General features: G+C 38.4%; 1 protein-coding gene and 1 long non-coding RNA gene across 2 annotated transcripts; one reads left to right on the plus strand and one right to left on the minus strand.

Annotated features, from left to right (window-relative positions):
* Positions 1 to 3167: 3167 nt before the first annotated feature.
* LOC122831423 lies at positions 3168 to 7566 on the minus strand. Its single transcript, XR_006370695.1, has 3 exons — positions 7256 to 7566; positions 4761 to 4825; positions 3168 to 3462 (listed from the first exon to the last, which is right to left on the minus strand). It is a non-coding gene; the product is annotated as an uncharacterized LOC122831423 (long non-coding RNA).
* Positions 6113 to 25067, plus strand: ankrd28b (ankyrin repeat domain 28b). The gene is made up of 28 exons (XM_044117587.1): positions 6113 to 6362; positions 11149 to 11232; positions 11708 to 11786; positions 13178 to 13248; positions 13355 to 13555; positions 14513 to 14600; positions 14750 to 14892; positions 15023 to 15235; positions 16021 to 16099; positions 16214 to 16328; positions 16562 to 16644; positions 16755 to 16818; positions 16917 to 16985; positions 17075 to 17215; positions 17371 to 17482; positions 17561 to 17587; positions 17725 to 17799; positions 18933 to 19134; positions 19230 to 19317; positions 19399 to 19516; positions 20588 to 20807; positions 21060 to 21147; positions 21243 to 21326; positions 21450 to 21595; positions 21731 to 21813; positions 21926 to 22008; positions 22095 to 22186; positions 24003 to 25067. Exons 1-28 carry the CDS (start codon positions 6336 to 6338, stop codon positions 24284 to 24286), a joined length of 3159 nt encoding a protein of 1052 aa, XP_043973522.1. The 5' UTR covers positions 6113 to 6335; the 3' UTR covers positions 24287 to 25067.
* Positions 25068 to 26013: the final 946 nt, after the last annotated feature.

Raw genomic sequence — 26013 nt, forward strand, 5'->3', positions numbered from 1 at the left:
TAGCAGTCTGTAAAAGCAGGGATGATGAGGCAAATAAGTAATCGGAGAGAAAAGACATTTCCTGTGTTGCGGGTGTGGGAGGGATGTCACGAACAGTGAGAGTCTAATAGAGACTGTTCCGGTCCACTTTCTCTTGCGGACTCGCACTGCAGAGTGAAACGACCACCTGTTTGTCCGCAGAATCAACAGTCAAGTCAACTAATAATGCGCTGATAAAGAAAATAATAATAATAGAAATGACAGTAGTGGTCTATCTCGCTACCTTTAAAATTAGTAACATAAGAGAAATGAGCACAATAAAAGCCACATGTCATATATTAACATTTTTTAACCATAGAACCATATCAGTCTTTTTGTGAACACACTTTTAGCACACCTGTCGCGTTGAATTTGTCGTCACATTAAAAATGAAAGGACTGCGAGTGGAGTGTTGACGGTGTACCTTGAGGAGGGCTGGATGTGATGATTGTCTGAAGTGGGATGAGGAGGACGCAGCTATAAATAGCATCCTTTGGTCTTCAGTTATAAAATCCCAGGCTTGTTGAGATACTGACAGACAGAGTGCTGTCTTCTTCACTTCATGATCCCCGAATAATCTATGTTCTCCCGTCCAGCGCATCGAACTAGAAATGACAATAAGTTTTACTAGTGATATATTGTTCTACTACTATATGTAAACGTTTTAAATAATTAAAGTGGAACTATAAATTATATTCCAAACTTTTCCTGTGATAGATTCACCATAGCTATGTAAAATTGCTGCATGAGGAGATTTAAGTTTATGAAAACGGTATTGTTCTAATTGTTAAAAAGCTATTTGATTTTGTTGTATAACCTGAAGTTCAAAATGTGAACAGCTGCAGTGACGCACCTTCTAAAAATAACATCAGCTCCTAAAGACTATTAAAACGGGAACAGTGCCATCTAATGGTCGTATTGGCAATTGTCAGATGTGAGAAGCTGATTTGCTTGTTTTGTTCATCAGTAAAATAAAATATTTATGTCCTTGGCATATATTGTTATTTACAGTTATTTAGAAGTGTGGGAAGCATAAAATTAATTCACGTTTTGTCTTCATTCTTCAGTAACATACAAAAATAAAGTCAATCAACACACATCTTCTTGTCAAATTAAATGCTTTAAAGTTTTGTGACTTAGTAGATTTACAAACATTACCTGCAAATATTAAAATAGCATTTAAATAAAAATCTTGTCGTTTTTTTTAAATTACCTTGATGGCTGGTAGGAGAGCCTTCAGGATGAATTTTAAGAACCACAGCGTTTCAGTTTGATTAGTGAATGTATATTTTCAGTACTGAGTTCAATGAATGTAAAATGTGAAGAAGATTTAAGTATATTTTTGAGACTAATATTAGTATATATCTGTAGAAGGATAGTTAATGAAATACATAGTAAAATAAAATCAGAAATTCTGTAATTTGGGTTACATTATTTTCAAATCTATCTCATTTTTTATTTGACAGTGGCTTATTCTTAATAATTTCTTTTGTGACGAGAAATACACCTGAGGACTTACGAGACGTGAAGGTGACTGGGGACTTATGCTTCAGCTTTATACCTTTACAAACTCTGCAAGCTCCATATCCTTTGCTTTTTTTATTTTTACTAGTCTTTATGAAGACTGTCTCAGTATAAAATGAAAAACATATATTTAACACAAGTGGATCCTTTAGACATTTACATATTTGTTACTTTTTTGTAAATTTAAAATCTTGTCAAAACAATCAACTGAAAATATTCTAAAAACAGCAACAGAGCATCACAATATCACAGTATTGGTCTCTGGCATTCAAGAAAGTTCACCAAGTTCTTCCAAATCTCCTCAAATTGTTCTTCTTGTCCCCTAGTTATATAGGTTAGTCTTTGCAGCACAACACAGAATGCTGTCTCTTTTAGCCATGTATTTATTGAGGGTACATCCATCTTCCTCCAAGGTTAGGGACAGTGTACTGACCTGCAAGAGACCAAGGTCAACTAAAATAGAACGTTTTGTGTCAGTGCCTCTCGATAAATTCATTTTTTATTCCAGTAGTATAACCTGGGGGCTGCACAGTGGCGCAGTTGGTAGAGCTGTTGCCTTGCAGCAAGAAGGTCCTGGGATTGATTCCCGGCCCGGGGTCTTTCTGCATGGAGTTTGCATGTTCTCCCTGTGCATGCGTGGGTTCTCTCCGGGTTCTCCGGCTTCCTCCCACAGTCCAAAAACATGACTGTCAGGTTAATTGGGCTCTCTAAATTCTCCCTAGGTGTGAGTGTGTGTGCGCATGGTTGTTTGTCTTGTATGTCTTTATGTTGCCCTGTGACAGACTGGCGACCTGTCCAGGGTGTACCCCGCCTCTCGCCCGGAACGCAGCTGGAGATAGGCACCAGCAACCCTCCCGACCCCATTTGGGAAGAAGGGTGTAAGAAAATGGATGGATGGATGGATAGTATAACCTGACCCAAAATATTTTGAAAAATCTAACAAGTGGGATGGAGATTTTTTTTTCTTTTCTAAATACAGGAAGTGGTGGCACAATGTTTTGCACCCCCTCTAACAATCCCTTAAAAATAAACGTAAATTAAGCATATGTTATATGCTATACATACCAACTAGTTGTTGGGGAGGAGCTTCATGAAAAAGCATATCAGGTTCCACCACCCTATATGTAAAAATGTGGAATATTCTGCACGATATAGACTTTAATCTAAATTCTGTGCTTTAATCAGATGAGATTCAGGTTGAGCTATTACAAAATAAAGACTCCAGCTGGATTTGACATGACACTCAGGATGATGGTGGAAGAGGCACCTTATATTCACTGTATGGTGAAAGTACTGTGATGTTGTACTTCAAAAGAGGAGTGCAAACCTTGTTGTAGAATTTGGCAACACATCTCTTTGAAAAACCAGAAGATATGACATAAGAATCAGGTGAACTCTGTCAAAAACTAATGTCAGAACTGTACTGTTCCAAAACACATTAGCAAATCAACACAAAAATGCTTCACCAAACACAAACTCATCTTATTTTAATGGCCATCTTAGACCCCAGACCTAATCACTAGAAAACATGTGAGATGAACTGACGAGAAGCGAGGATAAAATAAATTTGTCCAAATATTTTTATTTTTTTTTATTTTTATAATACCTGTATATTCAACAATATTAAATCTCAAATTCCTAAGATGACAGGGACTTCGTAATTATGTGATGTCTGGCTGTGCATCATTTTCATGGAAGAGCAATGGGAAACCGCCAACTCAAAATTTCCCCGTCTTTGCTCCGTCCCGCAGCAGCTGGGACTGACACGGCATAGTGACATCATTTCATCCCAGGATCCCGACTGTCCAGCTGTGGTCTATCTTTCATCCTGACAGACGTCTGTGAGAGCCAAACATCAGAGCATCACAAGGCACTGTCCTTCATGCACATCTGCAGGGCTGTCTCTTCAAGACGTCACAGCTGTTATCAGGAAACAAAGGATCGTGTCATTTTTCAGCAGGGTGTTTGCTTTGGTAAGAAAGCTGTGAGCAATTTTAGTCCTGATAAATCTGTGACCATCAGACTCTCAGTGTTTTGCTGTTTAGTAAAACCTAGGAACATTACTTCTTTCCTCATTTATGCTTATTTTGCTCTTTTTCTCCTTCTCATTGCCTCCCTCTTTCACACTTTTAGACCCTCTGTTTGGTGAAAACAGAGGGTCAGAGTTCAGTTTTTAAATCAAGGCTGGAAAGAATAAAGGCATGTACATAGGCATCTGTTTTCTTCATTTGTGACTTTGCTCCACTGTTCTTCCACCACCTAATTTAATTTGCGGGAACGCAACTCCGTCACAGCCACCCCTGGTGAGACGTATTTCTGCTAGGGTTGCTGCGGCTTTTGCAGGGGTTTAGTGACAGATCCAGGGGATTACCTACAGCAAAGGTGACCAGTGTGCAGGCAACATTATCCACAAAACTCCAACAACATTTTTCCCTCCTCTTTTCTTTTTTGTCATATCCACCACAATGAAACGTGAGTCTACTCAGAGAAGCTGGTGAACATTTCTCACATTCTTTCTGACTCTTGTTAATCACCAAATGCTGCCTTTCTTTGTGAACATACTAACTTTCCAAATTCCATATCTATTAAATGGGGACTAGTTGTTGATGTACTTTTAAGCTCAGCGCCCTGCAAAAGCAGTTTTCAAAATAGAACATTGTGCCAACTATTGAGCTCCATCCATTTTTCTTTCCACTTTGACCAGATTTCTTGTTGCTGCAGTAGAATAGAATTCAAATAGCATGCCATTGTCCTCGTCGTGCTTTACAGTGAGGATGGTCGATACTGTCAGCCTCCAAAATTTGGCCAAAAAGGTCATTTTTAATCTAATCTGACCAGATCAAACTTTTGTAGAGGGTTGTTGTTTTCCCTACATGGCTTGTGTTGACCTACGAACAGGACTTTGCATTTCTTTCTTTAAAACGTAGTTTACTTTTTGCCAGTAAGGCCACACTGATGGAGTGCAGAACTTATAGTCGTTCTTTTAACCGATTATCTCACTTGTCCGGTGAATCTCTGCAGCATCTCTAGAGTCAACAAGGAGCCTTTGGCAGCTTCTGTAAATAATGCTCTCCATTGCCTGACCTGTCAGCTTAGGTGAATGGTAATGGTTTTGTAAGACTCCAGTTGTGCCACAATCTTTCTATTTTTGGATGATGGCTTGGCTTGTGCATTGTGAGATGTTTAAAACTTAAACATGCATTAAACATTCCACCTACCTCATCTCATCTCTGATTTTTCTGGTGTGTTTCTTGTTCTTGATGATGCTTTGCAACTCTGAGGACTTCACAGAACATTTATACTGATATTAGATACATGTATATAGAAGTAATTTAAAAAGCAGGTTACTTCAGACGGCAGTTTGTTGCAATGGATTGCATTAGCTCAATACTTTGTGTTAATCTAGCTCACAAAGTCCCATTAAAAATTATGAAGGCTATGGTTCTAATTTTAAAAGGTGTGGGAAAAAAATTTGAAATATTAATACATTTGCAAGGCACTTAGACTGTAAAAGATGCAAAGTTCTGCATAAAATGAATAACAGTTACACCTAAGGGATAATTTGTAAATTAGTCCCTAGGAGTTTATTTGAGTTGTCTTCATTAAGTCACTATGGGTGTTCAAATACCATAGACTGCAATTGAGTTTGCTGAAAATTGTGGCCATGTGCCTGCAACAGAAACATTTAGTCACCGACGGCACCATAAAGAGATTCGTATCCAGGCTTTTTTGGCAACTTTCCATTATGTATCTCCTGTTCTTTCTGTCTCCCCTGTTTCCACTGGGTACAGGAAATCACAAATTATTTACTGCTGCTGTAACTGCAACAATCCAAAAACAATTTAACTGAATTACACATCGTGACATCCAGGATCATTGCGCAACATTATGCAGTTCTCAAATGACATCCATCACAACACACAGATAACATATTAGTCTATTGGTTTGTTTTAGGTCAGTTCAATTTATTATCTTTTATGACAGAATTAACTCTGAAAAATTATCAAAATACCCACTGGATTGAAAAATAATTGCTGACATGGATATTTAACATCAAAGTCTTGATTTTAGTTGTAGAGTGTGCCACTAGAGGGCGATATTTCCTCAAATGGGAAATAAGCACCTCACTTAGTGCTTATTTGCAGAACACTCAACTTTCCCTGCATATTCAATATGTAATGTATACATAACGTATCTCTAGTCTTGTTTAGCTTAAAATGTTTTTATTATTATTTAAGAGGTAAACTATTCCAATCCCCTATACATTTTAAGAGAACATAATTTTCTAGTACAGTATTTATGTCTCATACAAGGTGAAGGATGAGTCACGCTTATGTGAGTAATAATAAATAAAAATACGACTTCACTGCCCAAAAAAGCATTCTACATTAAGCTAAAATTGGCTCTTGCTCCATAACACTAAAACAAAATAGATTTCACTCTGTTTTAAATTATTTAAAATGTTTTCTTACAGAGCACCCGTAAGAGAGTTCCTAGAAACGCAAATATGTTGCGTCTGTCAAACGCTAGTGTTAGCAATAACCAACCATGAAGTCTCTTACTAATACATTGCGCTCAGATAGCCAATTGTACGCTGTCTTTTAGAGGGGGTGAAATACGGTGGCGGCAATGTTATGGAGTTTCCGCTGCCTCTCTGCTTTCATGCCATCAGCATAGGGCGCTAACGCTGGAGCTAAGCTAGAGTCCAGTTAGGCCTCTATCAGAACAACGAGGGAGACGAGACCAACATTTCTTTATGAATCTACACGAGAACAGTTAAAAAACCCAGAAATATGGTGGTTCTCAAAATTCGAGACCAGGTAAGTCAGCTTTGTGTCAAAAATGGTTCATGTTAGCTTAGCTTCTCCCAATTTCTGCATTTGCCAACGGAATGTAATTCGTCGCTAGTCTCCGAAACGGAAGCATTTTAAATGCATTTACATAAGCAGGAAACAAAATTGAGGAGAATTGTGTGAAAAAGAGTGAGTTAAGGTCCACCCTGACGTATCAGATGTAAAACCTGTTGTTAGCATCAATAAGAGATTAGCTGTTACGAAGTTAAAGCCAGCTAATGATACAGTGTTTATACCCAGCAATTAGTCAGAGCCGACATAAAATGATGGCTACTCGTACGCAAAGTGATGAGTTAGAATGCTGGGAAAAAACATCAACCAAAGTGATCTTAAGTAGTCGCCTAAAGTGGACATGCTGTTGATATCAGTGGTTAAATCCCTGTAATGAAGTGTGATGTCAAGGGCTCTGTTTGACTGTTGCAAACTGAATGTCTGTGACATTATTTACACTTTGGTCAAACGCGCTGCACAAAATTGTGTGGAGTAAAATTGTACTTATGATAAAAAACATTAAATAATAACTTTTCGACTGCAAGGTGTGTAAGTTGTAGTTCTCTTTGAATGGAACAATAACTTTATTATTGAAAGACAAGGAGAGCTATGACCAGCTATGCGTCAGTTTAGTCATTTTGTGTGTATTTTTTAAAAAGTTAAGTTATATTCATCACTTACTTTTGTTAACGGGTTTAGTGTGCATGTGTATAAATGTTTTTAGAGCCATTTACTGACTTCTACTACATGAATGTCTCTAATGCAGGGGTATCCATGTGCTTAATGCTTATAATTTTAATGAGATGTCTGGCATTTTAGTGGAACCAGATATAGGTCCCTTTCTGCTATGTTTAACACTTGACACCTACTTCTGAAAGTGAGAATAGCTCTCTCTGTTGCAGTTGAAGGATTTGTTTTTGCACACGATGCTATTCTTGTCACATATGTATGTGCATGTGTCCTTTATTGTCTGCGTGCTTGAATGATCGTGTGGCTGGGGCTCCTGTTAGCCAGTGGAGTTGCCAGTGAGCTGTCTCCATGGTGATGGTATTAAGTGGCCTGGCTTCTACGTGAGGAGAGGAGGTGCACACAGGCGAGCAGCTAGAGAGGAGCGTAGAACATTTCCCTCAACACTCGTCCGGAACTGGAGAACCATAAATAGCTGAATGCAGTTCTTTCCTTTTGTGTGAGGAGGATTTACAATTAAATACTGCAACAGGTGGAAAAGCTTGGCAGCTATTCACCATTTCTGCTAGACAGACATTGATGATGCTCATTATTAGAGAATTGCATGGCTTGCTTTTTCTTTTAAAAAAAAAAAAGCAGCTGTGCAAAACTTATGCAACGTGTCCTGCTATTGCTGTTTGACCAGATTATTTTAAAAATGAAACCAATCCGAAAAGGCTCGGCTTTCATTTTGTACCAATTAGATATTTTCTCTTTGACGAGAGAAAGACATTCTCACTTGCAACCCCTTGTAAACTTCTGAAGTTTCCAAGGGGTTTTCAAGAGGTTCATTCCTCTTGAACGTATCCACATTTCATCACGTTACAACCACAAACTTCAAATGGACAAAATTTTTATAGATGTTTTAATTATACCGACCATTCAAAAGATCTACACCGATATGTAGTTCTTTGGAAAATTTTGTGTAAATTTAGGGCTGCCTTGCCCAAGGGCAGATAGACATGCAGGCGCAACAGAGGAATGGAAACCACAACTTTCATACTGTGAGCAAGCAACTCTTCCTGTTGAGCCACAGTCGGCCTATGTGCTTGTTTAATAGAACGTAGAGCATAATAATGCAGTAAAAGAAAAATTATACATAATTTGCTAAATGTTTGCAAATATCTGAAAAATGTGGCTTCATAAGTACTCGGCTCTGCTTTTACCTGGACTTCTCAAAATAAAATCCAGTGTCAGTAGTTACCTAAAGAACTCGCTTCATTACTAAATTGAGGCAATCTGTATGTAATTTAAAGTCATGCATTAAGCTGTAAAGACGTTTTAGATATGAAGTTATAAAGCAATTCCCTAAGCCCTGGACATCTTATTGGGAGCCCTGTTAAAGCTATCGTCCAAAAATGGACACAGAATGCTAAGAGGCCCTCAGTACATCTGGGCGGGCTGGAGAGATCGGTAAGAAGACGACTATTCGCTGTGTACTTCTCAAATCACAAATTGGTAGTTTATGAAAGACCAGCAAGATGAAAGCCATTGTTGAAAGAAAGCTACAAGAAATCCCTCTACGCAGTTTTCCAGAAGCCGTATACAAGAACATCTGAATTGAACTTTCTGACCTGCATGCAAAACGTTGTGACTTAACTAGAACCAACGATATCATCCCAATGGAGAACAATGGTGGTGGCAGCTGCGATGATTGTTTTCTTCAGTCAGAACAAGGGAGTTTAGCGTTGTTGATTGGAAGATGGCTGGGGTAAAATACTGGGAATCCTAGAAAACCTGTCAGTGACTGCAAAATGCTAGAGACTGCAACAGAGGTCTGGCTTCCAGCAGGAAAACACACCCTAAGCATACAGCGAGAGCTGCTGTGGAATAACTTTAGATCAACAAATCAAAGTCCAGACCTTAATAAAACTAGCTGTAGCACAACTTAAAACTGACATTAAACCTATGGTTTTGAAAGGGCTGTGCATACAAATGCATAACACGTTTTCTTCAGATTTTTAATAAAAATAGAAAATTATGTCGTATTATGCACAATGGCCATAAATGTGGTAATTTCTGGTTGTAGTGTGAGAAAATGTGAAGTTCCAGGGGTGTGAATACTTTTAACGAGGGACAGTATGTTTGTATCTGTAACAAACGGCTTTGTGAACTTGTATTTGTGTTTGTGAGTCACTGGCAAATAAGTGGAAGTAGTACAGAAATGATCTTCGTTCAGGGTTGGCTAATTCTCTTTTTACTTGCAACTTGTAGTTAGTTGCTCGAGCTCTGCCATACATACTAGAAGACGTGTTTTCTGCATGACCTCTTCCAAACTGCCTGGCTGCACTTTACATAATTGACTGGCTGGGTTGCCTGGTGAGTTAAACGAGGGAATATGTCTATGTGAATTAATGTAATTGTACATGCTGCATTGTTCCGAATGTATGGATGAATGAATTGGCTAATGGATGCAGCTTTATGGGCAGAAGTAGACTCTTCAGATGCACATCTGATCAGTTTTTCTTTTCTATTCTTAAATATTAAACCTTATTTAACATTTACAAAGATCTGAAAGTAGAATTAGTACTAGATTCAAGTCAATGTGATAACCTTGAGTACAAACTAGCCACAATTACAGACTTGTTCTGCCTACACAGAGATTGAATATACAAAATTAAAGTTAAAGATAAGAAATCAAAACATGATCATTTACAACATAAAGTTATGCAGTTATGCAGGCTGCTAGTAAATTATTATAACATATTCATTAAGTTATATTATTGCCATCTATGACCATTCTACATTTTGGTTTTGATAAATTGACTTAAAAATATACATAAATGCCCACTAAATGTTTTATTAGTTCTCAAGTATTTGCTATTTACAAGTATGCTCTTTGTAGAAGTATGAATAGTTGATGTTAGCCTGTTTGGTATCGAGTCCGTTAGAGCCTGTGTTCCTTTTTTTGCTTTGTTTTTTAGCAGACACATTGCTCTGAGTTTTCTTATTGTAGTTTTAATATTGTCGCTTTAACAGGACTGATGGGTGGCACTCGTTTAGTTTCCAACCCACAACTGTTGGAACGTTGGACTCTTCCTTTTGACTAAGCATAGAAAAATGTGTTGGCCTTTTTTCAGAAAGCTGATAGTCAGTGAGTTAGTTGGCTTGTTTTAAAGTCCCATCTGACAATGGAGATGTTTAATAAAATTTTTTGGAAATGTGGTTCTAAATTCCTGTAGACATTCTTGATGCAATTATCTTGTTTATTATATTATGTGTTTACCCCTATACAGGCAGTATAGTTGTGTAAAACCTATGTTTCTTTGCCTGTGTGACCTCCTGTGGAGGACGGTGTGTACTTTACTATTTTTAAGAAGCCAAACCAGGTTTCACTTGATGCATAAGAGTTTGACTTTACAAAGAACTTCATTTCTTCTTCTTTTCTTTTTTTTTTTTACTATCAGATTTTTTGCTGCTTGTGATTCCGTTTGGATGTGTATCAGATCAGCCACATGCTTTTTTATTATTTCTTTTGGTGAAGCTTATCTGGAGGCAAAGTGAAGAGGGGCAGCTATGTCTAATTTGGATCCTGCAGACAGAGCATTCACTTAAAAGACTGATATTCATCTCTGTGGGACGGGATTTACTTTGTTTTGCTCACAAACAGACAGTGGCAATTTTAGGAATTGCCTTCTATGTAACTGCAGAAAGGATTTCTGAGAACATACTATGAAGTGTAAAAGCATGATCACTTTATTTACAGCTCAGTTACAAGATGCTCTCACTGTTCTACATTTCTGTGTAATATGAGAAGATCTGATCTGTGAGCAGATGAGCTGTGTGTGTATCATGGTGCTTAATGATGAAGACCCTGACTTCTCCTGTAGCTTGAAGGTTTCGGCACCGTCTTTATTATTTTCCTCTCCCACCTTTAATTAGCTAAAGCTGTTTGCCTGGCAAATAATACCTAAAAAGTTCTTACTTGCAGCTTATTTTATGTTTAGGTTGTTCTAATGGCAATTTAATACAGCGCTACATGTTAAATACATTTGAAATAAGTGCTTTAATGCATTTTTAACTGTTTTTTTCACAGCCTCCTTTACTGAAAGCCATTTTCAATGTGGACCCAGATGACGTACGCTCTCTCATATTCAAGAAAGAGGATGTGAATGTGCAGGTAATTCCAGCAGCCATCTATATCTGCATCTGTTTCTTCATATTGTTCCATAATTTAAAATGCATCTTAAAAAACGGGAATTAAGTATCTCCAGTGTGTAGCTGTCCTTAGAAGGCCTTATGCAACACTTTCTGTTAGTTGTTGTAAACAAACCAGCACATGGTCTGACTTTACAGTTCTGACTGCATAATCTGGCTCTGCTTAGTTTATTGCACACCTCACCATTATTGTTCTGGTGTGGGTGTTTGAGCCCGAGTCTGGCTGGTGCACTTGTTTGTGTTTGACTGGAGTGGAATAATGAAACAAGGATTTTTTGGGGTTTTTTTGTCAACATGCATTTGTCTTTTATAAAACTTTTTTTTTTCTTTCACCGCCAGAACAGAGGCAATAGGAGCGTAACTGGAGGAAAAAAAGCAAATGAAGCTGTTTTGTTTCTGATTAACCACAGCAGTCTTTCTCTGTTTACTTATTACAGGATAACGAGAAGCGAACTCCGCTGCACGCTGCTGCCTATCTCGGAGATGCAGAAATTATAGAGCTACTGATTCTTTCAGGTAGGTTCCCTAATCAGACTTGAAGGGATCCATTTGACCTCAAAGCAGTTTTTTTTTTTATCTGATGTATTTTGGTTCAGTTCAACAGTATGATAACGATGAACATTTTTTCATCTTATGATGTGTAAATATTTTTAAAATATAAAATTCTCCTGAATAGGTCGTGGTCATATGATGTTTGCATTGAACATAGTCACACGTAAGGAGATTTTCTTTCTTGTGCCACTGGCCTTTATTCACAGCATTTGGACAAAAAAATGGTCAGAAAGAGATTCAGAAAAGCTCTGAACTGATTTCAAACCCTGGATGCCTGGACGTTTAGCTTTCATGTGTGGAGCATCCGCTCTAATGTTACCCAGCATGCCGCCCCAGTGTAGTTAATCGTGTAGCCTGTCCATATTGACTGTATTTTCTCAAAATTGACAAAGTACTCCGATTTCAAATCTTTATGTTCTAAAATGTTTCCAGTTTTTTTAACAGCTTTGCTATTAAATTAAATGTTAAGATGAGCAATGTAGAGTTCCTGCACAGTTTTGAGATTGCACCATGATTGCAAAAAAACTATTTGTTTATTAAAAATAAGGATGTTAAAATTATTTACTAAAACCTTCTAAATACACTAAACACTAAAAACTTATCAAAATAATTTTGAGGACTAGAAATAGCATTGCATTGAATATTAATAAAATAACATCATAACTAAGAGCCGTCGATGACAGTTTCTTTGAGATACCTACCTACTTGAGGTTACATCATGTTTTTTTGTTTTTTTTCTGTAAGGTCAGTCTTCTTTCGTTATGACTTTAGGGAAGAGCAGGATCTCTTCGCTGACCCCCTTTCCAATAGTGTTTTGGAAGAACTGGCAGGGATGTTTTTGGTAACCTCTTGCTTTCCTTCAAAATGTCAGAAAAAGCGCCATAACTTTGTCAACAAATTGATTTTTGTTGTGTGAGACTTTTGTCCTGGGACGGTGCTGCACACAGAAACTTTTCACTTTTTCCTGCTTTGCACACATATCTTTGATCACTCTGGAAGGTAGCACCTGTCCACCACCTTTCGGTCATTTGTTGATGCTGCAGCAAGCGGAGTAAAAGCAGTACAACAAAGACAATGCTGAGGGTTTGGCTTACACATGAAGCAGCAACATGTGAAGCTTATTTGCCTTTCATGGCCGTCCTGCGCATTTGTATGCAAAGTAAATGTATTCACAACGTTCACTTGCCATTCTAATGGGGATTAGCCCTTTACCACACTGGCAAATCAGAAAGTAATTTCAACACTGTGCTGTTTTCTTTTATATGTGGAACATAAAACTCCAAACTCCAAAGTAAATGTTTTGTTCCTGCTTTTAGCTTCAAATAGGATCACCCATTCTAACCTCCTCCTTGCAGGTGCAAGAGTAAATGCCAAAGATAACAAGTGGCTGACTCCTCTGCACAGGGCTGTGGCCTCCTGCTGTGAGGTAGGCAAATACTCCTCTGGTCCTTTGTCATGCTTTCTTTTCCATTCTGCCAAACTCGTATAAGAGTTTAGCAGAATATCAACAGTAACATAACTCTTTCCTGCAGGAGGCGGTCCAGATTTTGCTGAAACACTCTGCAGACGTGAACGCCAGAGACAAGAACTGGCAGACGCCGCTTCACATCGCCGCAGCCAACAAGGCAGTTCGCTGTGCCGAAGCCCTCGTCCCCCTCCTCAGTAATGTGAATGTATCCGACCGAGCAGGCCGTACTGCTCTGCACCATGCGGCCTTCAGCGGTCACCTGGAGGTAATGTTAACCCCCAACGAGGATTCCAACAGCGCTGCATATGGCCTTGTTGTTTCATAGCTTACTGTTCTTCTCTTTTCTCTAGAAATATGCAGCACAAACTGGAGTTTACTTTAACTTGTCAGACCAGGCTTGCTATCATGTTTGTGTGTGTGATTGTCTGTTAATACAACTTCCTGGTCTGATTCTTTAGCTCACAGGAAGCCTTTCTGAGTGCCTTGTAATTGTGTAAACACAATAGATGTTGTACTGTTGAAACATAGAACAAGAGCTGCATTCTTGACTATTTGTCATGAAATGACCAACATGTTCTTATGATCTGCTCATTTTCTGCTGTTAGCAGCTGTGTCAGAGCTGCCAAAGCTTTGACACAGAATTTCACTTTGATCTGCTTCTTACTCAGTTACAGAAATATTTGCCATTATCAGTTCTTCTGCTGTGGTCATGACTTGAAGCTGCTTATAATATATGTTTATATAGTGTGCTTATGTGCTGCTTATCAGTAATCTTAAACAGCTTGTGAACATTTTTATTTATTTATTTATTTATTTTTTTTTGTAGAAATGAATTGCATAACAGCTGTTTTTAGAGCATTTTAATCTTTCTTCCAGGAAGTAAATTTAAGTTTATTAAAGGCACTTGGAACTTGAGTAATGTTGTGACATAATCTGGTGCTTTGTTGCTGGTGCATTAAAATTGACTGTTTTCATGGTTGTATCTTTCTATAACAACTGCTGTCTTTCTTTTCTAGCATATAAAAAAATCAATTATTTTGGGATTGATCTACATCAGATATTATCTGCATGTGATGTTGGCAATAAGTTAAACTCTTATCTTTCCATTCACTTATAAATAATCAGGCTCTTAAAGGAACAGTCCATCATTTTTCAACTTTCTGTGATGGTAATCTTGAGGTTTTTGCTTTTTTTTTTTTTTTTTTCCTGTTTTTGCTTTTAGATGGTGAGGCTCCTACTCTCCAGAGGCGCAAACATTAATGCTTTTGACAAGAAGGATCGTCGCGCTATCCACTGGGCAGCCTATATGGGTAAAGAACTGAACATTTTATTCGTTTTTTGTTTGTTTTGTTTTTTTGCTTTGGAAAAGGTATTCTTGTTGCTAAGAGTTTTTAAAGCTTTTTAGGAATTGATCTTGGTAGTGCGTGGGCATAATGAACCCCTTTTGTTTTGTCTTCAGGGCACATAGAGGTGGTGAAGTTACTAGCTTGTCATGGAGCTGAGGTTGCTTGCAAAGATAAGAAATCCTACACCCCCCTACATGCTGCAGCCTCTAGTGGAATGATTAGTGTTGTGAAATACCTTCTGGATTTAGGGGTGGATGTAAGTCCCACACACAAACCTCTCATCAGCACACTGTAGACGTGTTTCAGATTCTTGCTTAATGGCTCTATAGTTTTTCCCATAGCATCAGTAGCAATCTTCATGTAAACATCTTCTTCTTCCTGTTTAGATCAATGAACCTAATGCATATGGAAACACACCGTTGCACGTGGCCTGCTACAATGGCCAAGATGTGGTCGTGAACGAGCTCATCGACTGTGGAGCTAATGTCAACCAGTTGAATGAGAAGGGTTTCGCACCTCTTCATTTCACCGCTGCCTCTCGTCACGGGGCGCTCTGCCTGGAGCTGCTGGTCTGCAACGGTGCCGACGTCAATATAAAGGTAGGAGGAACTTTGCGTCAGGCAGGGCTTGTTGTGCTTTTGTTCGCTGTTTCTCAATACTTGAATATCTTTGGTTAAAAGTGGGTGTTGCTGGTTATTCATTTGTGTTTTCTTTGTTTAAAAATGTACATATTGATAATCCGCCTTTTTTTTGGGTTTATGATGCGCTAAGAAGTTACTGTGGTCAAGACTTAGGTGAAAATGTTAACTTTAAATGTCATTAATTGCCTCCTACTCATAAGGAAATTTATTATTATAGATGTTGAAAGTCCTGTGATGGTGCCTCCACTGTTGTAGTGATTTCTTGCACAAAAAGGGCTTGTAGGAATGTGACATCAATTGCATTTCTTTTGTCAAGTCTACAACTATGTAACCCATACTTTTTATAAAAATCTTTTTGTTGTGTAAAATATCATCTTTATTGTTGACCGCAAGTGTGGAAAAATTTGGAAGTTCTGAAATTGATCATTTGCGGAAACAAATTTGGATTTTTAGACAGGTTGAATTACACTTTATGGGTGGTGCTTAAGTTCTGTCTTCCATTCACTAAGGGATAAAATGTGACAGCTTTAACCCTTTGTGACTCTGACTGTTTGGAGCTCCTGAATGTGTCCTGGGCCATTTAAAAACAACACCTGGCATTTGTAAACCAGAAATAATACGCGATAACATAACCTGTGAAACATTCATCCACTACATGTTGGCTTGTACCAAAAAAACCTGTTGGTAAAAGTAAGGAAAAATATTCGCCTCTTTGATTTCAGTGTGTTTGTATCTCATCTTAGAGTAAAGATGGGAAGACTCCGCTCCACATGACGGCGATCCATGGGAGGTTCTCTAGATCTCAAGCAATCATTGAAAACGGTGAGCACAAACACAATCCACTTCGTAGTTCCTTGTTGCCCTTTAGAGTTTTGCAACTAACTGCTGGCTCCTGTTTTTTTTTTTGTTTTTTGTTTTTGTCTCGTATTCCTGAAGGTGCTGAGATTGACTGTGAAGATAAAAACGGAAATACGCCACTGCACATCGCAGCTCGATACGGACATGAGCTCCTCATTAACACACTCATCACTAACAAAGCCGACACAGCAAAGTAAGCAAACCTCTCTGCTGTTTTTCTGCAAGTGTTCCAACTTGTTAAAAGCTGCTTTTGCAAAGAATTTCAGAGCTCATAGTGCTGCAGTACGCAATTGCAGATGAAGATGGGCATCTTTAGCAGGTTGTCATTTCCCTAATGTAGGAGTCAATTTGAAGAGTCAATATGCCTAAAAGGATAAATTACTTTGACAAAGTTAAAAAATTTATGTGACTTTTTTTGTTTTTCAGACGTGGAATTCACGGCATGTTTCCACTGCATTTGGCTGCTCTCAGTGGCTTCTCAGACTGCTGCCGAAAGCTCCTGTCTTCAGGTTATTTTATATTAATTCCGTATGACAGGCAAACTAAAAATGGATTTCATTTTATACTTTAATAGATTCAAATTGTGGAGAGTTTTTCAAAACTTTTTTACTCAACACAGGCTTTGATATTGATACTCCGGACGACTTTGGAAGGACATGCTTACATGCTGCAGCTGCTGGAGGGTGTGTGTATAGGAGACCTTCAAAGATGTATTATGATAATAACAAAATTGTGATGTATTTGCATTTTAGTGATGTTATAAATATCTTTGCTTTCCTAGAAACCTGGAATGTCTCAATCTTCTTCTTAACACTGGGGCAGACTTTAACAGAAAAGATAATTTTGGGAGGTTAGTGGTGTTTGAAGATGCATTTGGATCTAGCATAACATTTAAATAAATATCTGATGTGTTTTTATGTGTGTTTGTTTTTCTTCCAGGACTCCTCTCCATTACGCTGCTGCCAATTGTAACTACCAGTGTTTGTTTGCTCTGGTGGGCTCTGGAGCTGGCGTCAATGATCTGGACGAGCGGGGCTGCACTCCTCTCCACTACGCCGCTGCATCTGACACAGACGGAAAGTCAGTAATCCTTGGAAATTTCTGTATTTTTAGTTGCCAATGTTTACATATGATTTCAAAAAAGAGGGATAATGGACATGACTAATAATTTGATGGTAGTGTCCAAAGATATACACTACAATGTGGTTCTCTGGACTGTTTGGCTGCATTTCCAGGTGCCTGGAATATTTATTAAGAAATGATGCAAATCCAGGAATCCGGGATAGTCAGGGCTTCAACGCTGTGCACTACGCCTCTGCGTACGGACACCGTCTGTGTCTGGAGCTGGTGAGGGATCTGTACCATTTAAAATTTTGGGTTGTTTTCATTGCAGTTTAACTTATTTCCTCGTTCTTCCTTTTACAGATTGCGAGTGAAACGCCCTTAGATGTGGTGAGTAGTGCTACAGCTTTTTCCACTGTCGATGTTTGTACTTTTCATTCATTAAAAGTAGACCACAGTTACATTTTTAATGTGTTCTTCAAGAATTGCAAATTAATCTTATAAGTTCAAACTTGTAATGTGTGCAGCTAATGGAAACTTCAGGGACAGACATCCTGAGTGATTCTGATGTCAGAGCTCCCATCAGCCCCCTGCACCTTGCTGTGAGTAGACTTTAATTCTTAGTGGAGTTGCTCCATTATTTAGACCAATATACTTTCACTTTGCAAATTCCATTAAAAACCACAACACAGAGTGACCAGCAGCAAACTAATCTGTCTAGAAGCATATCTATCTGATAAATAACTGTACTTTATAATAGTAACCTGATGTTTATTTCCATTGCGGTTCTGTTTTTTGTATGTTTTCTGGAGGGGAGTGGGTTGACCATATGGTGTTTGTTTTTAGCTTTTGATAGTGATGCAACACAGGATTGTGGGGGTCTACTGAAGCAGAAAAGCAATGTCAGTGGTGTGGGCTTTTTTATGGTGTTGAAAGTGTGAGAAAATGTATATATAATACAAATAGTTTTGGCAAGTATCCATTACCTATTATGAGATCTTCATGTACTCATATTTTGGCTAAAGGGCTCCACACCACATTGATTCAACAATGGGTGATAATGACATGTAGAGACTGATGGTTTTTAGTTCCTAGTGGAAAAAAAAGACTCAAAAGTTAGGTTTTTCTGCAACATTATTGGAGAGAATTTGATGGATACTTGGCGTAAAGCTTAAAAAGCAGAGACACTCCACAGCAAATCAAGAACAACGATGAGAAAAAGCTTAAAAGCCCCTGCTTATTTTCAGCCAGCAGTGTGAAAAGGTGTCGGGTTCCTCGTGATGGAGAGAAATCAAACTGTGAAAAGCCAAAGGGGTCATGATTCACATTTGTTTCCAATGCCTGTTGAGTTGAATAAACTCCTAATAAACACAACACAGGTGTTTAAAAGAAAAGACACCAGTCTGTTAAAAGATGTCTTGAGGCCTCCTTGCTCTTCCTTGTTTTTCTTCTGTTCAAACCAAATTAAAAAAGTCTAGCATGAGTCACTTTAGTTTTTTCTGTTTTACAAAACCTGTATTCTAATTCATGTATTCAGTTATACCACTTGTGTACATCAACAATAGAAGTTCTACACTAAGCTTCATTTTTGTTCAAATGTTTGGATATTTTAGTTCAGTAATACTTTAATACCCCAAAGAAAAATTAGACTGGCAAAGAGACACTTGGTTAATAAAACCCCTGTAGTTTGGACTTGATTTCAGTATCATGACTTTTTTATTTTTTATTTTTTCAGGCATACCATGGTCACCATCAGGCTATGGAGGTTCTGGTGCAGTCTTTGTTGGATTTGGATGTTAGAAACAGCCAGGGACGCACACCCTTAGACCTAGCTGCCTTCAAAGGCCACGTGGAATGTGTGGACGTTCTAATCAACCAGGGAGCCTCCATTTTGGTCAAAGATTTTGTCTTGAAGCGGACCCCCATACATGCTGCAGGTATGTCTCGTCTGAGGAGAGAAGCCTTGTGAAATTTCCACAGTTATACACTCAAACACAATGTCACGCCTAATGCACATCTTTCTTTTCTGCAGCTACTAATGGTCATTCAGAATGTTTGCGCTTGCTGATTGGAAATGCTGATCTTCAAAGTGCTGTAGACATTCAAGATGGAAATGCACAGTAAGTAAAGAAATGTCTTGCTCTATTTATATGTTTGTGTTTTACAAACAAGTGCTAACATTTTTCTCTAATGCATTCAAGGACCCCACTGATGCTGTCAGTCCTCAGTGGCCACACCGACTGTGTGTATTCCCTTCTTAACAAGGGAGCCAGTGTAGAAGCCAAAGACAAGTGGGGCAGGACGGCCTTGCACAGAGGAGTAAGGAGAGCTCATAATTTTTCTACTAAATATTTACCTTAAATATGCAGAGTTTAAAATTGCTGATACAAAAACATTTAGAACGTGGCATGTGTACTTTTGCACATAGTTTTTTGTCACTGACTTCATTTCCTAAATTATTTGCAAGAAACAATAAAAAAAAAAAAAACCCTAATTTTAAAAAGTGTAGGAGATAATTTCTGCATAACTGAATGAGCTTCATTAATTCTTGATTTGTTTTCCAAAGACACTTGAGATTTATGATAAATTATCTTAATTGCATGTTGATTTGTGTAAAAATGTACCTCATATTTCTTTGTAATTGTTGATCACATTTTTCCAAAGTGTTTATAATTTTTGGGCAAAAGCTCCCAATTTGTACAAAGGTGAAACATGGTGCCACAAAAAAAAGTGTTGAAGTAAACACTGACGTGTTAAATACATGAGAAATTAAAAAAAGGAAAACATATGTGAATATTTAACTTCCTATTGGTTACTTTATCCAGATTTAGTTTTTATTTTTCAGCTTGTTTTTACTTTGAGTTTTAGAATTTCATCGTTGTTTTGATTTTGTCATTGCTTGTAAGTTTTCCAATTATGTTTTTAAAAGCCAAACATTCTTATGCTTTTAACATCTATATTCATATTTTAATCTTTGTATTTATGTATAAACCTTTTGTTCGGGCTGCATGATATAACATTAATTTGAACATGTTGACATTCTGCCAAAACAGAGGGATAGAGATGTATTCTTCATATAAGAGTCTGTCGTTCTATGCTCTTGTACAAATGCACCAGTACAATGTTCCTCCTTTTCTTCTAACCAAGTAGCTTTTGTGTAGCAGGAGTGCACTTAACCTGAGTTCTGATATAAATTTTGTCTCTTTAAACACTGCTTTAAGATATGGGACGCTTCAGATATTGGAGATTTTATTATTACTGTCATAACTATTAAAACTGACATTACTTAAACACATCGATGTGCCATTTACTTAGCTGTGCTTAGAGATTTGCTTGCAGCAGAATATCCTTCCAAACAAATCATCGATAAAAAATGTCCTCTGTCATCAGTCTGTGACCGGTCACGAAGAATGCGTGGAGGCTCTGCTCCAGCACAGCGCCAACGTCCTGGTGCGAGATTGTAAAGGGCGCACGCCGATCCACCTGGCAGCAGCTTGCGGACACATTGGGGTACTCGGAGGCCTTTTGCATGCTGCCCAATCAGTGGAAACACTGCCTGCCTTAACAGACAGCCAAGGCTACACCCCACTGCACTGGGCCTGCTACAATGGTACAGACAAGGAGGTTGCAAGACCTTTTAAACCAAGCAATCAATGAATATTGATATTCTCAAATGTATATACCTGATGTCGTAGCATGCGTGCACTTAAATGCAAGCATGCTGCTGATGTAGCAGACGAGAATAATGGAGCACTTAAAAGATGCTTTTTATTTCGCTTTTCCATTCAGTGTCTTTGTGCACCCAAATGTGAAATGTTTACGTTTCTAAAGTGGTTATTAATCGAAGTGGTCTTTCCCACAGGCCACGATACGTGTGTGGAGGTTTTGCTTGAACTAGAGATTTTCCACAAGGCCGAAGGCAATGCTTTCAGTCCCCTCCACTGTGCTGTGTAAGAGTCTGAGCTTGCTTATGTTTCACTCAGTGTGTCAGAGAGCCCAGCTTTTAATAGATTAAACATCCAGCCTTTCTTTTCCTGCTCTCTAGAATCCGTGACAACGAAGCTGCTGCTGAGATGTTGATAGACACGTTGGGCCCCGCCATTGTCGGCGCCAAAGATGGCAAAAACAGGTACTCCTGATTATAAAGATTTCAGGCTCGAGAGTTTGTAAAAGGCTACATTTTTTTCTAAGTGAATCTAACGTCGATATTTTAAATTGATGATAGCGTACTTCATATTCAAAATGTCCTCAGGACCCCCCTGCATGCTGCTGCCTTCACCGATCATGTGGAGTGTCTACAGCTGCTGCTGAGCCACAACGCACAGGTCAACTGCGTCGATGCTGCAGGAAAGACCCCGCTCATGATGGCCGCTGAGAACGGCCAGACCAACGCTGTCGGTATGATTCCCTCAGAACATTTAACTTGATATGGATCGCCATAGTCAGGCTGGCTTTAAATTACAAACAATCAAATATCAGATAAGTTTGAGTTTAGTTTTTTATCTCTGGTTTTTCATACCCGTCCTCACACAGAGCTGCTGGTGAGCAGTGCGAAAGCAGACCTCGCGCTACAGGATGCTCTAAAGAACACTGCTCTTCATCTGGCCTGCAGTAAGGTACAGATTCCCATATGGTGGTAGTGTTTACATTACAGCTCATATTTCAGGTTTTGATTATTTATTGCATATATTTAAACATTTTGTGCCATCTCTACCACACTCTCAACAGGGACATGAAACTAGTGCCTTGTTGATACTGGAGAAGATTACAGACAGAAACCTCATAAATGCTACAAACGCCGCCTTACAGACGTATGCATAATACGAGTTCTTTTTCTGTTCATGCAGAGTTTTGGATACAAATACCTTTCTGACAGACATTTTTCTCTTTTGTTTAGACCTTTGCATGTGGCTGCGAGAAATGGGCTGATTGTGGTGGTGCAGGAGCTGCTTGCAAAGGGAGCCAGCGTCCTAGCAGTCGACGAAAACGGTAATTGCATTGTGGAGTAGTACATGTGTTTTTAATCGTGACACGGTTATTTTTGTGAAATGTGGTCCAGTTTTTTTACTTGCATTATAATCCTTCCTATAATCCCAGCTTCAGAAAAAAATGATGGCTTGCTTTAGAAACAAAGTCCCAATAGAAATTTTGTATTCTGGTGAGAGCAGTGTGCCCCCTGCATATTTATTAAGAAATTAGACACTGAGCCAACTCATTAACTTGGCTGTCTATAATCATAAGTAAATACTGCCCTAAATCATGCAGATACCATTTTTAAAAGTAGTACTGGATCTTATCGTACTCTGTGAATGTGTTACTTTTTAACAGAAATCAAGAGACAAAGAGAGATTTTATTTCTGTTGTTTTCTGTATTTTTGGACTTTTCCTCAAAATGATTTGCCCCTGACTGATTATGTGGAAGTCGGACTGGTTTATGCCTTCAGTGACTAATTCAGTAATTACATCAGCATGTAGAGTTTGGGGTTTATGTGGAGTGACTGTAGCCAGACATGTAGTCAGAATTTAGTATCTTAATTAAATAATTCAAGAATGGACAGAGTCAAATAAGACGTCTTCAAACTGGTTTGATGAAATAACATTTGAAGGCCTTGATTTAGGTCATAAAAGATAAAGACGCATTAAAAAGATTCCTGTTTGCTAAGAGCTGTTGCATTCGAAAATCCCCTCGGGAGGTTTTCTTGTGGAAAATGTGCCGTTCTCTTTAAAACAGGAGACTTAAGCCGTACCAGTGTGTCACTTTTGACTAAGGGAATATTTTGATACTTTAAGATATTATTTAGATTTTGTGTATTTGTGAAGAGAGAAAATTATTTTTAGTTTAATGACTACAGGTCCAAATGGCAAATAAGTCACATCAGTAGAGAAGTTGAGAGGAGAAAAGACATTCTGCTGGTAAAACCATTTGTTAATGCAAAGCGACTCCTGTGACCAGGACATCGCCTCAGATGGAATCAGCTGCAGGGTGAGCAGCCATCTGCCACAAGCACTGCTGCCAGATAACACCGACCAAATATGACATTGGGTTGGTAGACTTTGTAGGGACCACAGACCAGGGGCCTCATGCGAAAAAGAGTGCGCAGTTTTCACACTAAAACTTTGCGTATGGAAAAACTTTTAAAAAGTGCGGCGCACAAAACAATTCGGATGCATAAAGCCGTGCGCGCGCACGTTCCTTTTATACATCAAAATTTGCGGGAAATAGAGCGCAGCTGCTGGTCCGCCCTGTCGCCTCCATGAATGCATATGTAAATTAGTATAAATACCTGGAAGTCTGCCACCACGTGAAGCAGTAACCATCACAACATCCTTGTTTGTAGCAGTGTTAAGTATTTATAATAATAATAGTTATTATATATATTCTCTAAAAGATGCTTTAAAATAATATATTTTAAATTATTACAAGGTAACCTCACAAAAATAAAAATGATACATTTTAAAGAAAGAAAAAATCCAATTAATTAAAAGAAAATGAAGAGATCGTGCAAATGCCTGTTTGTACAGCGGAGCGTTCAGCCGGGATTTAAAGACAGAGAGTCATTTGAGTGGGTAAAATGGACTATTATTATTAGTAGTGGAATCATGTGCACAAGTTGTACATTTACAGAATAGAGATGCTTTCTGTCCACTGAAGGACGACTACAGCTGGACCGGTACTGGTACGGCAGGGCTGCTTCTATAAACTCTGCTCAGGATAATCGGTCAGGATTAATCTAAACCCTAATAAACCATCAATGCTAGAAAACCCATTTCTTTTTTTTTTTTTCTACGTTTCATTATTTTTCAGGTTACACGCCCGCCTTGGCTTGTGCCCCCAACAAAGACGTCGCAGACTGCCTCGCTCTCATCCTGGCCACCATGATGCCCGTGTCCCCCTGCACCATGGCACCCACCCTCCCCTTCAGTGCCGTTAACCACTACACCACCAGCCCCTCCAAGAGCGTCACCTTCGACAGCCTGCCCTCGTTGCGCGCCGAGCACAGCTCTTACTGCAGCTTCAACAACATCGGCCATCACGACGGCTTCTACAAGGACGAGGAGCTCAATGACTCCGATTCAGAGACGTACTGAAGCGGACAGGAGAGGATTCGCGCTAAATGCACAAACGCATACACTGTGTCTTAATATATATATAAAAAATAAAAATAAAAAAAATCAATCAATCACTCACCACAAGCTTGGGAGGGCTTAATAAGACACAAGCCCCCAACAGGAGCCTTAAGAGTCCCCACCTGAGAGCAAAGGAGGGACGAGGTGCAACAGGCTGGCCCATGCTCATCCCAAACTTTTCCAGCACACATTCGGCGTTCGTTAGCCGATGCTGGAGCTCAGTCACCACTGCTTTACCAACACTGACCTCTCCAGTGTTAAAAACTGAACTTGTTGGGCAGACGGCAGCTGTTTTAAGGCAATAACATGCTGAAAAAAGGTGCGCTTGCACACTACAGAGAGTTAAACCAACAGGGACCAAAAGACATGGATGAATTTTAACTCTGTTTTATCTGCGTTAACGACAGAAAAAAAAATAAAAATGAAATTTCAGGTGGTTTATTGATTAGGAAGGGCAAAAGAGAAGTTTTAGTTAAAATCTGCACACTATAACCATCAGAAGGACTTTTGCGTTTTGTAAGTCACACAGGGGGATCATTTATTTTTCCAGATCAAAATTTTTATACACCCATTTTAATGTCTTAAACTCATTTTCCTCTAGGAATCTGATTCACTAACCTGAGTAAATTTAAGACATTTGGTACATGCAACAGGTTAGTATTCAGTTGATCCACCTTTCCTTTGTAAATTCACCTGTTTATCACTGTTTAGAATTCAAACAATAAATTATTTGTACACTTTTTTTGGTTGCTTTTTGTTTTGTTCGTTTTGTGCCTTCATTAGTTACTGGATGTATGGGTTTGTAGAGGCAGCTGTGAAAGCGTGCTTTCGGTGAGTAGGTCCACTGATCTGGCACTGAGGCATCTGTGACTCTGCTTTGCAATGAGAAACACTGTAAACCAATGACAGCATTTTGGAAAGCATTTGATTTCCTTCCGAGTGACATTTTTTTTGTTTTTGTTTGTTTGTTTTCTCTAATATTAGTTTTGCTTGCTTTAACTTAAAAGAAACCACTCGCTTATACCAGAATGCAGAAAACTCAAGTTTTGTTCAAAAATATTTTAACTGGAAATATGTACATTTGCTAGAATCAATAGAATGGGAAGGATTTTTATTTCTTTTCCATGCTTTTTTTTTTCTTGAAGAGGAATGAAACTAGCATGTATATAGAAATTATGACTGTGAATTCAAAATTCCAATGAGTTCTTTCAGTACTGAGATTGCTGTATATTTTATGAGTAATAAATGAGTTATTTAATAAGGAGCATTGGTCTTGTTTTTTCAGCGTTTCCTGTAATTGTGTTGGATATGACAACAAAAAAAGTTTTTTAAAAATATTGAAGATGCACCAATGAGGCTTTTTATTGAATGAGAACAATTTTGCTTTCTACGCTTTTTTCTCTCTCAGTTCTAAAAAATACATTTAAGGGAAAAATATGTGCTGCAGATTAACTATTTTTGACAAGATTATCACAAGGCATGCATCAGAACATAAGTGCTTAACCTTTTTTTTATTACACTCTAAATTGCATTAATATACACCTTGTTGCTAATGTACTTATATACTGAAAATTTTGGAAGTTTTTAATTTTGAAGCATTTATTAAATAGGAAAACAGATTCTTCAGTATTTAAGCTGCAAAATCTGTGTGATTCATTGATGGATCTCTGTCACTGAACTTGGAATGT

This window comes from Gambusia affinis, linkage group LG05, assembly GCF_019740435.1.
Source record: "Gambusia affinis linkage group LG05, SWU_Gaff_1.0, whole genome shotgun sequence".
NCBI classification, from domain to species: Eukaryota; Metazoa; Chordata; class Actinopteri; order Cyprinodontiformes; family Poeciliidae; genus Gambusia; species Gambusia affinis.